The sequence below is a fragment of the Lepidochelys kempii genome, chromosome 20, assembly GCF_965140285.1.
Source record: "Lepidochelys kempii isolate rLepKem1 chromosome 20, rLepKem1.hap1, whole genome shotgun sequence".
Taxonomy (NCBI): Eukaryota; Metazoa; Chordata; order Testudines; family Cheloniidae; genus Lepidochelys; species Lepidochelys kempii.
Window position 1 is genome coordinate 25,842,706 of NC_136399.1, and position 15,852 is coordinate 25,858,557.

At 69.6% G+C, this 15,852-nt stretch overlaps 1 protein-coding gene across 1 annotated transcript in view; it reads left to right on the top strand.

Annotated features, from left to right (window-relative positions):
* The window catches only part of DOCK6 (dedicator of cytokinesis 6), a 55,693-nt gene extending 41,922 nt beyond the window's left edge, over positions 1–13,771 (top strand). Inside the window, 17 exon segments of the mRNA XM_073318253.2 lie at positions 797–881; positions 1,307–1,403; positions 2,476–2,610; positions 3,264–3,416; positions 3,716–3,874; positions 4,241–4,341; positions 4,778–4,970; positions 5,803–5,946; positions 6,153–6,284; positions 6,941–6,955; positions 8,811–8,936; positions 9,653–9,742; positions 10,116–10,352; positions 10,597–10,740; positions 11,112–11,218; positions 11,513–11,680; positions 12,049–13,771. Of these exon segments, the coding sequence (XP_073174354.1) occupies positions 797–881; positions 1,307–1,403; positions 2,476–2,610; positions 3,264–3,416; positions 3,716–3,874; positions 4,241–4,341; positions 4,778–4,970; positions 5,803–5,946; positions 6,153–6,284; positions 6,941–6,955; positions 8,811–8,936; positions 9,653–9,742; positions 10,116–10,352; positions 10,597–10,740; positions 11,112–11,218; positions 11,513–11,680; positions 12,049–12,091 (2,129 nt within the window). The 3' untranslated portion in view covers positions 12,092–13,771.
* The last annotated feature ends 2,081 nt before the right edge of the window (positions 13,772–15,852 follow it).

Here is a 15,852-nt window from a genome sequence, read left to right on the forward strand (position 1 = left end):
AAGTTCTCGGGTCAGGCTTGTAGCAGGGATGGAATAAGCGGCAGGTTCAAATCTTGGCTCTGGAGAATGTCCCCAGCTGGGAGGGGTCCTTCGGTCCTGAGTTCAGAGCTTCTGTGTGTAGCAGTGTCCCTCCAGAGGTGAGCAGCAGGACAGACGACCAGGTGGGAGGGGTTTTCAGGGCCTGTTATATTCTCTGCCCGTGGGAGGACCCCCCTCCATTCCCACTGTGGAAATCACAGCAGCAAGATGGAGTCTGGAGTCACATGGACAAGTCACATGTCCATGCATGCCTCAGTTTGCCGTTCTTTACCTGTTAGTTTGAGTTCCCAGGAAAGCTCAGATGTGGACTGGCGTCTCCCAAAGTCCATTGTCAGCGAAGTGTTTCTGGATTGGGCACCTTCGGAGAATAGTCCCTTCTCAAGAAGCTGGCCCAATACTTCACTGAGGCTGCTTAGAAACATCACACACACACACACCGTCATAACCAGCAACTCACAACCTCCCCATAGACCCCGTCCTGGACCTTCTTTGTACAAGATTTGGTGCAACTACAGGACCTTGGTTGCAACAATGATCTATACGGTCCCAGTTCACATCAGTAATGTTACACCCCCTTGTCGGCCCTGGCCCTGCCCCGCCAGCCCTGCTTCTTCTGGCCCTGGCCGACCCTGCCCACTGCACCTGCCAGACTCCCCCAGCCTGTGGCATGCCCCCCCCAGCCCCTGCTGTGCCACGCCTGCCTCTCCCCACCCCAGCCCCTGCCATGCAGCTCCTGACACACGCGCACTTCCCGCAGAGCGCAGCCCCCTGGGGGGCCAGGAGAGCGTTCGCTGGAGGAAGAACCTCGCCCACTGGCGCCCGAACTCCGACAAGGTGGACAAGTGCGTGTGCTGCCACACCTGGGGCCCTGGGGTGGGGGGCACCAGGAGACACTGGGGGCACCGGGCTGGGAGGGGGGTGCTGGGGGGTACCGGGCTGGGGGTGCTGGGCAGGGCCCAGGATGGGAGCGATGCCAGGGAGCCTGGGGCACTGTGGGGGGCTGGGCTGGGGGGGGGCTCCATGCTAGGGGGTGCTGGGGCACTGTGGGGGGCTGGGCTGGGGGGGGCTCCATGCTAGGGGGTGCTGGGGCAGTGTCTGGGGGGGTGGATGCTGGGGAGCACTGGGGGGCCATGGGGTGGGTGGGGGCTGGGGGCACCGGGCAGGGACCAGGATGGGAGTGACGCCAAGGAGCCCGTGGCACGCAGGGGGCTGGCCCTGGGGAGTGCCAGGCTGGGGGGGCGGATGCTGATGCCCCGCTCTCCCCCAGGAGCCGGGAGGAGGTGGAGCAGGAGGTGCTGGTGGAGGGGAACCTGGCGACCGAGGCCAACCTGGTGGTGCTGGACACACTGGAGATCATCGTCCAGGTGGGGGCAAGGCGGAGTTAACCCCTTCCCTCCCAGCGCCCCCCGCACCCCAGCAGCTGCCGCTGACCTGTCCTGCCCCCTCTCAGAGCTGGGGATGGGACCCAGGGGTCCTGGCTCCCAGCTCCTGCCTCTAACAACCAGCCCCTGCTCCCTGTGAACATCAGGGACTGGTTGCCCCAGGAGGCTCTGCCCTCCTGCTCCTTCCTCTCCCCCCCCCCCGGGCGAGCTCCATCCCCACTCCCCAGAGCACCACCCTCCCGGCCCCTCCCCTGGCAAGCTCCGCCTTCCTGGCCCCTCCCCCTGGTAAGCTCCTCCCCCTGGTGAGCTCTGCCCTCCCGGCCCCTCCCCTGGCAAGCCCCTCCCCCTGGTGAGCACCGCCCCCTGGCGAGCTCCGCCTTCCCAGCCCCTCCCCCTGGCAAGCTCTGCTCCTGACAAGCTCTGCCTCTGGTGAGCTCTGCCTTCCCGGCCCCTCCCCCTGGCAAGCCCCTCCCCCTGGTGAGCACCGCCCCCTGGCGAGCTCCGCCTTCCCGGCCCCTCCCCTGGCGAGCTCCACCCTCCCAGCCCCTCCCCCTGGCAAGCTCAGCCTCTGGTGAGCTCCGCCTTCCCGGCCCCTCCCCCTGGCAAGCCCCTCCCCCTGGTGAGCACCGCCCCCTGGCGAGCTCCGCCTTCCCGGCCCCTCCCCCCGGCGAGCTCCACCCCCGGCGAGCTCCACCGTCCCAGCCCCTCCCCCTGGCAAGCTCTGCCTCTGGTGAGCTCCGCCTTCCCGGCCCCTCCCCCTGGTGAGCACCGCCCCCTGGTGAGCTCCGCCTTCCCGGCCCCTCCCCCAGCGAGCTCCACCCCCAGCGAGCTCCACCCTCCCAGCCCCTCCCCCTGGCAAGCTCTGCCTCTGGTGAGCTCCGCCCTCCCGGACCCTCCCCCTGGGAGCTCTGCCTTCCCGGCCCCTCCCCTTGCAAGCTCCTCCCCCTGGTGAGCTCCGCCTTCCCGGCCCCTCCCCCTGGCGAGCTCCGCCCTCCCCCTGGCGAGCTCCGCCCTCCCCCTGGCGAGCTCCGCCCTCACGGCCCGTGTCCCGCAGACGGTGCTGCTGGCGGAGGCCAAGGAGAGCGTGCTGGACGGGGTGCTGCGGGTGCTGCTCCACGGCATGGCCTGCACGCCCAGCGCCCTCTTCCTGCAGCACTGCTTCGCCTCCCAGAGGGCGCTGGTGAGCAAGGTGAGTGGGGGCCCCCGGGCGGCCCCCGGGCTCCGCTGCCTCCGAGTAGCCGCGCCCCGGGACTGGGGCAGGTGCCCGCTGGCTCAGCCCAGCCCAGCCGGGGCAGGTCGATCCAGGGGCCCCGAGATCGATGGCCCGCGGGGAGCTGGCGGGGGGGTGGACGGGGTGACTGGGCAGCGGGGAGAAGGGCTCTGTCTGCCCATGGGGGCCCCTGGGCAGCGGGAGATCGGAGTCCAGGGTGGGTTCGCCTGGGCCCGTCCCACGGGTGGCTGGGCCAGGCCGGCTCTGGGGAGGTCACGCCCGGGTTTGTGTGACTCCATCCAGAGGGAGTGGTGAAGCCAGGATGGGAACCCAACCCGCTGCCGCAGCTGCTGGGCCCTCCAGCAAGCCGGGCGAGAACCCAGGTGTCCTGGCTGCCAGTGCTTCCTTCTAGCGCCAGGCGAGAACTCAGGCGTCCTGGCTCCCAGCGCCCCCCCAACGTTCCAGCCCCTGGACCCCGCTCCCTGCCAGCGCCGGGCGAGAACCCAGGCGTCCTGGCTCCCAGCGCCCCCCCAACATTCCAGCCCCTGGACCCCGCTCCCTGCCAGCGCCGGGCGAGAACCCAGGCGTCCCGGCCTCCCAGGGCGGCTGTAACCCCTCTCCCCGCGGCGCAGTTCCCGGAGATGCTGTTCGAGGAGGACACGGAGCTCTGCGCCGACCTGTGTCTGCGGCTACTGCGGCATTGTAGCAGCCGGGTGGCTGCCATCCGCACCCACGCCAGCGCCTCCCTCTACCTGCTCATGCGCCAGAACTTCGAGATCGGCCACGTGAGTGCAGCCCCCCCCGCTGGGCACGGCCCCACTCCCCGCCCGCTGCCATGCGGCTGTCTCTGGGGTGGAGCGCAGCCGTTGGGTGGGCTGTCTGGGGCACGCCGCCGGCTCCTTTGCAAGGGGAAGATGGGGGTGGTTTGTTGGAGGCTCCGGGCTGCCAGGGAACTCGGGCACAGCCAGCCGGCGGGATCCCAGGGGCTGCCTGGGCATCCCCTGCCCTCACCCCCGTGCCAGCAGCTGGGCAGCAGGGGGCGCCGCAGGTTCCTCGGCTCAGCCCCTCCCCCTCCCCCCCGCAGAACTTTGCCCGGGTGAAGATGCAGGTGACCATGTCGCTCTCCTCGCTCGTCGGGACCTCGTCCAACTTCAACGAGGAGCATCTACGGCGCTCGCTGAAAACCATCCTGACCTACACCGAGGAGGACGCCGGGCTGCGGGACAGCAGCTTCGCCGAGCAGGTACGGAGGGGGGGGGAAGCCCACTGCACGGCACCTTCCCTGAGCGGGGGGGGCCTGCCCTGATTGACAGGCCCCCAGCCAGCCAGGCTCCCCCGCTGTGCCCCCTGAGGGCCCATTCCTGTAGCTGAGTGGGTACCGGGTGGGTGCCAGCTGGGGGTAGCGGGAGGGCACACAGGGTCCCCTCAACAGCCTGGGGCTGGTCCAGCCAAGGGCTCCTCGACTCTTGGCCCCCTGTGGCAGGCCGGCGCGTGGCCAGCTCTGCTGGGGGCCCCGGCCCAGCCACGCTCCCGGAGCGGCACTGGCAGTGGGGGGTGATGGGCGGGGAGGGGGGAGTCTGAGCCCTGGCCCCCCCGCTGTCCCCCCCAGGTGCAGGACCTCGTCTTCAACCTGCACATGATCCTCACCGACACCGTCAAGATGAAGGAGCATCAGGAGGATCCGGAGATGCTGATAGACCTGATGTACAGGTGAGAGCCCCGGCCACGCCCCCTACCCAGCCCCGGCCACGCCCCCAGCCATGGCCACGCCCCCAGCCTGCTCCTCCAGCGTCCTCCCCCACACCCCATCCACCCCCAGCCAGGTTCCTGGTCCTGCCCACCCCCGTGCACTGCTCAGCACTGTCCAGGCAGGAATACAGCCCCCCCCCCCTGCAACTCCCTGGGAGTGGCACCTCCCAGTAGAGAAGTGGGGGGCTGAGGAGCAGAGGGGAGACTTGTCACAAGCTAACGGACTGAGCCCTGGGTTCCAGCCCCCCACTCCAACCGACTAGACCCCCTCTCCCCTCCCCGGGCTGGCTCTCAGCCCTCCCGCACCACCGCTCTAACCCACTAGTCGTCCCGTCCCGCCCCCGGACCAGGGGGAGAACCCAGGCGTCCTGGCTCTCAGCCCCTGTTTCTTTCCCAGGATCGCCAAGGGCTACCAGAACTCCCCGGACCTGCGGCTGACGTGGCTGCAGAACATGGCGGCCAAGCACTCGTCGCAGGGGAACCACGCCGAGGCGGCCCAGTGCCTGGTGCACGCGGCCGCGCTGGTGGCCGAGTACCTGAGCATGCTGGAGGACTGTCGCTACCTGCCCGTGGGCTGCGTCTCCTTCCAGGTGAGCGGGGGGCGGCAGAGGAGATCGGGGCCGGTGCCGCCTCGAGTGCTGACCAGACACACCACCCCTGCCAGGGGGAGAAGGAGAGAACCCAGGAGTCCTGGCTCCCAGACCCATGCTCTGACCCCCTAAACCCCACCCCGCTCCCCTCCCTGAGCTGGGGGGGAGAACCCAGGAGTCCTGGCTTCCAGCCCCCGCCCCCAGCTCCAACCCACCAGCCCCAACTCCCCTCCAGAGCCGGGGGGAGAACCCAGGAGTCCTGGCTTCCAGCCCCCGCCCTCCGCTCCAACCCACCAGCCCCAACTCCCCTCCAGAGCCAGGGAGAGAACCCAGGAGTCCTGGCTCCCAGACCCATGCTCTGACCCCTAGACCCCACCCCGCTCCCCTCCCTGAACTGGGGGGAGAACCCAGGAGTCCTGGCTTCCAGCCCCCGCCCCCGGCTCCAACCCACCAGCCCCAGCTCCCCTCCAGAGCCGGGGGGAGAACCCAGGAGTCCTGGCCTCCAACCCACCAGCCCCAGCTCCCCTCCAGAGCCGGGGAGAGGACCCAGGAGTCTTGGCTTCCAGCCCCTGCCCTCCGCTCCAACCCTCCAGAGCCAGGGAGAGAACCCAGGAGTCCTGGCCCCCAGCCCCATGCTCTGACCATTAGACCCCGCTCCCCTCCCTGAACTGAGGAGAGAACCCAGGAGTCCTGGCTGCCCCCCCACCCCTCTAACACTAGAGCCTCCTCCCTGCCCCATCCCCGGGCAGGCCTGCCTGCTGACCTGCCCGCCCGTGGGGAGCAGCGGGGGGTTCTCGGCCCCCCAACCCCGCTCACCGCCCGTCTCCGGCAGGGCATCTCGTCCAACGTGCTGGAGGAGTCGGCCGTCTCGGACGACGTGCTGGCCCCGGACGAGGAGGGGATCTGCTCCGGGAAGTTCTTCACTGAGCTGGGGCTGGTGGGGCTGCTGGAGCAGGCGGCCGCCTTCTTCACCATGGTGAGCGCCAGGGAACGGCCCTACTGCCGCCGCCGGCCGAGGGAGGGAGCCAGCGTGGCCCTGAGCCTGCCCCTGGCGGCGGAAGGGGCAGTGCGTGGGGCGTTTGGAGGGGGTGTCTGGGCCTGGGGGAGCTGGGCAGGGGGCAGACTATTTGCCCCCTTTGCTCACGTGGCTGGGGGGCTGCGGTCCCCGTCTGACCCCCCCAGGGCGGGCTGTACGAGGCGGTGAACGAGGTCTACAAGATCCTCATCCCCATCCACGAGGCCAACCGGGAGTTCAAGAAGCTGGCTGCGCTGCACGGCAACCTGCAGGACGCCTTCGGCAAGATCACCAGCCAGGTGAGCCCCCGCCGGCGGGCACAGCTGGGGGGCCGCGCGGGCCGGGGCCCTGCAGCCTCGGGGCCATGGGTCCTGGAGGGGGGCGGCTCCAGTGGGTGGTGTTGGGACCGAGAGCCAGGACTCCTGGGTTCTCTCCCTGGCTCGGGGAAGGGAGGTGGGGGTCTAGTGGTTAGAGTGGCGGGGCTGGGAGCCAGGACTCCTGGGTTCTCTCCCTGGCTCTGCCACTGTCTGCCCGCATCTCTGGGCAGGTCCCTTCCTGTCTGTGCCTCAGTTTCCCCCTCTGCACCGTGGAGCACCTTCTATTAGCCGGCTGCTCGGCTGAGGCAGAGTGTGGGCGTGGCCCCTTGGTGAGAGCGCCCCCTTGTGGCAGAGATGTGAATTGTAGGGGAGGGGACCCCAGCTTCCCGCTGAAGGCGAAGTGGGTGGTGCCCAGCTGGCTGCAGTGGGGAGCTGCCTCGGGGTTGCCCCAGTTCCCCAGGGGGGCAGTGTTTTCCGATCGGTCAGGCCTCCCCTCCGAGCCCCACCTGCAGCGTCCGGGGGGGGGGGGGGTTGGGGTGTGCTGTGGGTGCGATCCTGTGGGGCGGGGGGGGTCCCGACGGCAATTGACGAGCTCTCTCTCCTGCTCTCTTCGCCCCCCTCTGCGCCCGTCCTGTCAGAGCGCTGGCTGGGAGGTAGGACACTGTGTGTGTGTGTGTGTGTGTGTGTGCGCCCACCCCCTCCCCCCAGCCCTGTGTGTGCAGCACCCTCACAGCCCCCCCCCCGCGCATGCCCCCCCCTGCCCCGTGCATGGTCTGGGCTGCCTGGTGGAATGGTCTGTTTCTAACGCTGTCCAGCTTGGGAAGCGGGGCCTAGCGGTTAGAGCGTTGGGGGCTGGGAGCCAGGACTCCTGGGTTCCCTCCCTGGCTCGGGGAGGGGAGCGGGGCCTAGCGGTTAGAGTGGCGGGGACTGGGAGCCAGGACTCCTGGGTTCCCTCCCTGGCTCGGGGAGGGGAGTGGGGCCTAGCGGTTAGAGTGGCGGGGGCTGGGAGCCAGGACTCCTGGGTTCCCTCCCTGGCTCGGGGAGGGGAGTGGGGCCTAGCGGTTAGAGCGGCGGGGCCTGGGAGCCAGGACTCCTGGGTTCTCTCCCTGGCTCGGGGAGGGGAGTGGGGCCTAGCGGTTAGTGGCCCTGCTCTCCCTGCTGCAAGTGACCCCGACCGTGGGCGGTTGTCCTGAGTGTGATGAGTTAGCAGGTCTCGGCTGGTCCCTGCTTCGCGCCCACTTCCAGACTGGGGGGCCAGGTAGCCCTGGCTGGGAAGAGCTGTGGGCCAGGGCAGGAAATCCCCATACAGGGTGGGGGTGCAGCCCCCCCCAGCCCCTCTGCCCCAGTGTGCCCCGGGTGACCCCAGGTGTGATGCCGGTGACCTTTCACCTCTGTACGTGGGGTCAAAGTGGAGGTGGCTGGGGATGGCAGTGCCCCGGGGGAGATGGGGGCTGCATGGTTGTTGTGGTTTCAGCTCTACCGTACTGGGGGGGCCGATCTGTCCCGGGGGCCCCCCCTGCCAGGCCCTGGGCCCCCCAGCGCCACGCTAGGAGCCACCCCCTGCCCCCTACTAACCTGCTGCCTCTCGTCTTCTCTCCCCGGCTGCCGGTCCTGCCCGCTGCTGCTCCCCCACCTCGATGCTGCGGTAAGTTGCCCCCCTGGGGCGTGCCACCAATTTGGGGGCGTGCCCTGGGCCATGTCCTCCAAGCTGCAGGAACCTCCCAGCCAGGGAGCAAAGCCAGGTCGGGGGGGGATGCAGGGGAGGAGCCGGAGAAAAGCTCGTAGGGACGGGGCCTGAGCCAGGGCCCCGAGGCTACCGAGGGAGAGGGGGGCTCTACTCTCAGCAGGGACGGGTGAAGGGGTGCCCTGGGGGTCCTGAGGGCAGGATTGTGCTGGAGGATGGAGGGGAGCGTCCGTGTGGGGGTGCGGCCATGGCAGCCGAGTGCCTGGGAAGGGACTGGGGAGGCCGTTCCCTGGGAACCCCCGAGCCTGGTGGGTTCTGGGTCCGGCCTCGGAGCCTCGCGCCCAGCAACGCCCAGGCAAGGCCGCGGGTTTCCCTGCTGTGCCCGGCTCCCCCAGCCCGGCCGGCTCCCCGCAGGGTGGGCAGCAGGGTCAGAGAGCAGCTCCTGGGTCCCTGCTGAGAGGGAAGGGGGCATCTAGTGGTTAGAGCAGGGGGCCGGGTGCCAGGACTCCTGAGTTCTCTCCCTAGCTCTGGGTGGGGTCGAACCACTAGCCCCCACTTCCCCTCCCAGAGCTGGGGAGAGAACCCAGGCGTCCTGCTGTAACCATTAGGTCCCACTGCCCCCTACAGCCTCCCTTCCCACCCCCGCCAGTCAGGTCCCAGGGTTCCCCTATGGCAGCACCATGGCCGCCCCTTCCCCACCCTGCCCGCAAGCTGTTGCTGTATCCGGAGATGGCTGCAGTTAAGGGAGGCTTGCGGCCACCGGCTCTTGGCCTTTCCTGGCCCGGCGCCCAGGCTCACCGGCCCCGCTCTGCCCAGGCCCCCAGCGCATGTTCGGGACGTATTTCCGGGTCGGATTCTACGGCAGCAAGTTCGGGGACCTGGACGAGCAGGAGTTTGTTTATAAAGAGCCGTCCATCACCAAGCTGGCCGAGATCTCCCACCGGCTGGAGGTGAGGCAGGGGCAGGGAGAGGGGCACTGGCAGGATGGGGGGAGCCCAGGAATGGGCTAGCAGGGGGCTGCGGGTCGGAGTGAGGGGCACTGGCAGGATGGGGGGAGCCCAGGGCTGGGGTGGCTGGGGGCTGCGGGTCGGAGTGAGGGGCACTGGCAGGATGGGGGGAGCCCAGGGCTGGGGTAGTTGGGGGCTGCGGGTCGGTTGGAAATGGCTCTGCTCTCCCCCTCGGGCCTCCCTGGCTGGAGTTCCATGGGCTGGTTCTGCCCCTCACACTGCCCCCCAGCTTCCCGCAGTGGCCAATGGGGGAGGGGTGGGAATCCTGCTGGATTTTGGCAGCTCTCCTGGGAGCCCGGCTTGTAACCCGCCCCCCTGCATGGGATGCTGCCTGGGTGCCCCCCCATGGACCTCTGATCGCCAGGCGCCCATGCCCCCTCTGCCCATCATTGTGGTCTCTGGGCACCTAGACGAATTCTGTCTGCAGCTTGGGCAGCTCTGCCCCGGGACAGCGGGGTGGGGGGCTGGGGGCCCTTCTACACACACTGGGCCTCCGTGGTCCCTCTGCTGCCAGCCAGGGAGGCTGCAGGCTGGGGGACCTGGGGCTGTTCTGGGGCCACCCCCCGGGGTGACGGCCAGAGGCACCCTGGCTGGAAACTGGCCAGTTCCAGGCCCAGGCCCATAGAACGGGGGGGTCTCTTCCCCCCCCCCGCCCCCAGGAGTTCTACGCCGAACGCTTCGGGGATGACCTGGTCGAGATCATCAAGGACTCGAACCCTGTGGACAAGGCCAAGCTGGACCCCAATAAGGTAAAGCTGGGACCCAAGGGTAGGGGTATACGGCAGTGCCTGGGGCCCCCGGCTGAGATTGGACCCCCTCCCTCCCCTGTCACGCCCCGGGTGCTGCCCAGACTCCAGCCGAGATTGGGGGTCCCCATCGTGCCGGGCACTGCATGGACACAGCGAGACCCGCCCTGCCCCAAGGAGCTCCCAGTCTGAGTAGGCACAAGGCAGGAGGGGAAACCGAGGCGCGGAGCAGGACAAGGACTCGCCCAGTGTCACCCAGCTCCGGGGCCGTGAGGAGGGCGGGGTGGGCCGGGTCCTCCTGTCATGGGGCTCCCTGGGGCTGGGCGGCAGATTCCCGGCTGTGCCCCCCTTCACGGCCCCCCCCCCCGCCCCCCAGGCCTACATCCAGCTGACCTATGTGGAGCCCTTCTTCGACACCTACGAGCTGAAGGAGCGGGTCACCTACTTCGAGAAGAACTACGGTCTGCGCAGCTTCCTCTTCTGCACGCCCTTCACGCTGGACGGGCGGGCGCACGGGGAGCTGCACGAGCAGTTCAAGCGCAAGACGCTGCTCGCCACCTCGCACGCCTTCCCCTACCTCAGAACCCGCCTGCCCGTCGTCCACAAGGAGGAGGTGCCGCCGGGGGGCTCGGCAGGGGGGCTCGGCGGTGGGCATCGGGCTGCGGGGGTTCGGGAGGGGGGCTCGGCGGGGGTGCCGTGGGCAGGGGTTCGGGAGGGAGGCTCGGCGGTGGGCGCCGGGCTGCGGGGGGGGAGGCGGGGGCTCAGCGGTGGGCGCCGTGGGCGAGGGTTTGGGAGGGGGGCTCGGCGCTGCGGGGGTCTGGGGGGCCGAGCTGACCCCCCCCCCCCGGTGCACCCAGATCATCCTGACCCCCATCGAGGTGGCCATTGAGGACATGCAGAAGAAGACGCAGGAACTGGCCTTCGCCACCCACCAGGACCCGGCCGACGCCAAGATGCTGCAGATGGTGCTGCAGGGCTGCGTGGGCACCACCGTCAACCAGGTGGGGCGGCCCCGGGCAGGGCAGGGGGGTCGGGGGTCACGCAGCGGACACGGGCCGGGAGGGGGCCTCGATCCTCCCCCCCGCCCCCTTCTGGGGCTGCGCCGGTGCCCCCCCCCACATCCCCCGCCCCACGGCCGCTTTGGCCCTTGCGCCAGGAGTTGAGTCATGCTGGGGCACCGCGGGGCCGGGCCGGGCGGGGGCGGGGCCGGGCCAGCAGGGGGCGGGGCCGGGCGGGGCTGGGCCGGGCGGGGGCGGGGCTGGGCCGGGCGGGGGCGGGGCTGGGCCAGCAGGGGGCGGGGCCGGGCCAGCAGGGGGCGGGGCCGGGCCAGCAGGGGGCGGGGCCGGGCGCTGACCCACTGCCCATTGCCCAGGGCCCGCTGGAGGTGGCCCAGGTGTTCCTGGCCGAGATCCCGGACGACCCCCGGCTCTACCGGCACCACAACAAGCTGCGCCTCTGCTTCAGGGACTTCACCAAACGGTACCGGCCCCCCCCCCCCCCAGCACCCAGCCCCCCCTTCCCCCCTCTCCCCCCCGGCCCCCCGCTTCCCCCCTCTCCCCCCCGGCCCCCCGCTTCCCCCACCGGCACAACCCTTCGCCAGGGCTGGCCTCATCCCCAGGAGGTGGGGGGCTGGGTCCTGGCCCCTGCCTGCCCCCCGCTCCCTCCGTGGGGCTCCGAGCCCCCCAGCCCTGGGCCCTGCACTCAGCTGGGGCGAAGCAGTGCATTCTGGGACCCCCGTTGGCCGTGGTGATGAGCCCCGCCCCTCGGTTGCAGGTGCGAAGACGCCCTGCGTAAGAACAAGGCGCTGATCGGGCCGGACCAGCGCGAGTATCACCGGGAGCTGGAACGGAACTTCCTGCGCCTCCGGGAGTCGCTGCAGCCCCTGCTGGGCCGCCGGATCCCCCAGCTCTACGCCCCGCCCGTCCCGCGCTCCACCCACCGGTGAGCACCCCCCGGCGCCAGGCACTGCCCGGACACAGGGAGAGACCGTCCCCAGGTCGTGCCCAGCCGGAATACGCACAGGACAAGAGGAGAAACTGAGGCAGTGAGGAGATGGGACGTGCCCAGGGTCATGCAGGGAATCCTGTGGCATAGCCAGGAATGGGACCCAGGAGTCCTGGCTCTCTGCTCTGACCACTACACTCCACTCCCTTCCCTGAGCAGGGAATCCAGGGTTGGCTTGTTCCCTGGGGTCTCGCCACACCTGGCAGTTCCCAGGGTCCCCCACCCGCCGGGGAGGGGGCGGATTTGCCACATGTTAATTTCACCCATTGGATTAATTAGAGGCTTTCCCCCCTCGCCCCCACCAGAAACTCTCTGAACAGGTCTAGTCTCCACAAGCTGGAGGGCTAGGAGGAGCCAGCAGGATCACCGAGGACCTTGGACCGGCTGCGTCCGCTCTTCCAGCCTGGGGGGACACACCCTGCCAGCCTCCAGAGTGCCTTGCTGAGCCCCCCGTATGGAGCCAGCCCAAGCCGCCTCCCCCGGGTCCAGGCCCACTCTCAAACTCTGCCCCCAGCCGGGCCTGCGGGGAGACCACTCGACCCAGTCAAATGCCAGGTGTCCGTGGTGTATCAGGGTCGTTCTCCGCCCCTTCCCGCTGCCTTCTGCTGCCCGGGGCGTTAAGGGCAAGGCGCCAGGACTCGGGTCTGGTGTCTCTCCCGCGGCCTGTGCCCGGTGCTGCAGGAGCCAGGCGGGCTGTCTGGCCTGTTTACCTAGCAGCCAGCGGTAGAAGTTGGGTGGCCCCAATCCTGCCAGGGACCCTGCCTCTGGACCAAAGCTCAGCAAGCTGCCCCCCGAGCATCTCCCCCTGCGGATCCCCCAAATGCGGGCAGCGAAGCGGCACCAGGCCAAGATCACCCCCACCTCCCCCATGGCAAATGGCACAGCTGGCTGGTTCCTGGGGCGAGAGAATGGGGCAGGCCATGGAGTCCCCCTCCCAGTGCTGGGAACAGAACCCAGGAGTCCTCTCCCCCCTGCGCCAAAGCCAGGGGCCCTATGGCCCTTGTGGTGCTTGAGGATCCTGCTCCCCCACCCCTCTGGGGGGAGGGGGGGACACAGCCTCTGCCCAATCCCTGTGCTGGGGGGGGCAGCTGGAGCCTTCCAACCCCCCAAGTGCCTGGGCCGGCCCTAGCTGTAGTGGAAGGAGGGGGGGTGCCCCACTTCCCGCCCCACTCACCTCTGTATGTTTCTTTTCTCACCCTGGGGAGCCTTCCTCTCCCCCGCTTCTGCTATCTCTTCCTTGACCCCCAGCGGGGGGCCCCCTCTGGGACGTTCATTAACCCATGGTTTGAAGGGGTGGTCTGGGGGGCTGATCTGGTTAAATGGGGAGGGCAAGCAGGGGCAGGGTGAAGCATAGCCATGAGGCTGTTCCACGTGAGTCGGGGAGAGGGGGCTGGTCTACTGGCAGTGGGGCAGGCGGTACCCCCAGCAAAGGGGCACAGATGGGGGGGGGGCTGCCAGGCATGGGCCCCTCCATTAGGTCCCACTCCAGGCCCTCCACCTGTGGGGTGGGCAGGGGATTCCCCAGGCCCTGCAGTGTCAGTGCGAGCCCCCCCACCCCCCAGCTGTACCCTGGGGGGGCCAAGAGTGTCCGGCGTGGGGCCCTGCTGCCCCCTCAACTCCAGCAGGGCCTGGATGGGGAGTTGGGGGGGAGCCCAGACCTTCCCTGCCCCCTTCAAATCACTGGTGCTGTGCCCCTCCCCCTTCCCGGTCTGGGCCACCGGCCTTAACCCCAAACTGGAAACTCTCCCCCACATTAAATACCAGGTAGGGGAGGGGTGAAGCTGTTGCTGCCCCCCCCCAGCTCCCTCCCCTCCCCTCCCATGCACCCCATTGGATTTGGCTCCTGCCTTGCTCTGGGCAGGACATGGGGGGACATGGTCTCCCCTCAGCGTCCTCCGTAGCCTCCCACCCCGGGCCTGCCCCCCCACCCCGCGTCTGGCCGGCTGGGACCGCGGGGAGAGGCGCCGGCTGGGGGTTTATTTATAAAGCGATTTAACAATAAAACCCAAAACCTTTGGATTGTTTGAATTCCCAGGAGCCGAGTCTGGTTTGTGTTGCAGTGGGGTCGAGTGAGGGTGGGGGGCGGAGGGGGGGGCCTGTGCAGACACCCCCAGCCAGGCTGGGGGCCCCTCTGCCCACCAGCCCCCATGCAGCCCCCCAGGAATGTGGGGGCCCCCTCGGGCTGAGCGCTGGGCAGACACATCCCTGCCTGTCGAGCTGACGCTCGCCAAGGCTTTGGAGGGGAAACTGAGGACACCCCCCCCCCCCGCAGGCCAGTGGCAGAGCCAGGCCCCGCCACCCACCCGCCCCCTTTCGCTGGAGCTTGTGGCATCTAATCTTGCCAGGCCCATGCCAGGGCGGCGTGTGCTGGGTGATAGCACCCAGCCCTGATAGACCCAACAGCTGGAGCGGTGAGGGGACAGACAGCTGTGCCGGGGGGCCCGGCTTGTGCACGGGCAATTGGGGGGCAGGCGCTGCTGACAGGCGGGCACCTGGGCAGGAGTTGCTGATGGCCGTGGGGGACAGCAGGGGTTAGGGGCTGGGCTGGATGTGAATTAGTTACTATTAGGTGTATTATGGTAGCGCTGAGATCTGGGGCTCCCCCACTTGGTGCCAGGTGCTGCCCAGTCCCTGTCTGAGATCCGGGCCCTGGCGCTGCCCAGACACGCAGCGAGAGACTGTCCAGACCCCAAAGAGCTCCCAGACTAGCTAGAGGCAGGGTGGGAGGGGAAACTGAGGCAGGACTTGCCTATGGTTGGAGCAGGGGAAAGAACCCAGGTGTCTCAGGCCATGCGGGTGGGGTTCGGCAAGGCAGCCGGATGGGACCCTCGCGAAGTGACACTGCCTGCGAGTCGCCCCAGCAGGCCTGGGGCCCGGCAGCTGCCAGGTGTGGGGAGGGGGACGAGGGGCCCTGAGATGGAGGCCGGGACCTCAGGTTCAATGCCCGGCTTGGCGCCAGGCCTCTCTCAGGCCCCCGGGCAAGTCACTGGGTCCAGCTGGGCCCGTTCGGGGGCAGGAAGGGGGGATTATCCGGCCCTAGAGCTGCTCAGCTCTGGGGCGGCCCAGCCCAGGGCCCTGGCAGGAGCAGACGGGCACAACCGAGCGAAACACCAGCTCAGGGTGGTGCCCCATGCATCTGGCTGCAGCCCTGGCGCCGTGGGGCTCGTGAGGCCAGGGATAAATGTCCCTTGGCCGGCCCCTCTCTGCACCCGCTGGGCCGAGCCCCCTCTGCGGGGCAGGGCGCCCTCCCCCGGGCGTCAGGGCAGAGCTGGAGCCCCCAGCAATGGGAAAGACGGGAGCTGGGCTGTTTGCAGAGCGACGCCTTCTGCCCTGGGCCTCTGAGCCGAAACCCAGCCGAGCGGGGTGAGGAATCGACGCAGCTGGGTTCGCCGGCTACCCCGGGGGGGCAGGGGGGAGCAGCTGGAGCCAAAACCGGGGCCCCATCGGGCGGGGTGCTGCCCAGACCCCGACCCTCGAGTGCAGTGTAACTGGACAGCCAGCAGGATGATGTAACTTGCCCCCCAGTCAGGCAGGGCCGAGGCAGGAGCAAAACCCAACTCTCCCTGCGCCCTCCCCTGGAGCCCCAGTGCAGGCCGAGGGCCCGACCCTTCCAGGATCTGCCCCCCACCTCGGCCGCCTGGTGGAGTCCGGGCTGCAGGATCGGGGCCCGGGTTTGGCAGCAGAGCCTTGCGGCCGGCAGCACCACAGTGATTTGGTGCATCCGAACCCCAGCCTGGTTTTGGCTGGGGTCTGGGCGGCGCCCGGCGCGACGGGGCCCTGATCTCGGCTGGGATCTGGGCGGCGCCCGGTGTGACGGGGCCCTGATCTTGGGTGGGGTCTGGGCGGCGCCCGGCGCGACGGGGCCCTGGTCTCGGCTGGGGTCTGGGGGGCGCCCGGCGCGACGGGGCCCTGGTCTCGGGTGGGGTCTGCGCAGCGCCCAGCGCGACGGGGCCCTGGTCTCGGCTGTGATCTGGGGGGCGCCCGGCGCGACGGGGCCCTGATCTCAGCTGGGGTCTGGGGGGCGCCCGGCGCGACGGGGCCCTGATCTCGGCTGGGGTCTGGGCGGCGCCCGGCGTGACGGGGCCCTGACCTCGGCTGGGGTCTGGGCG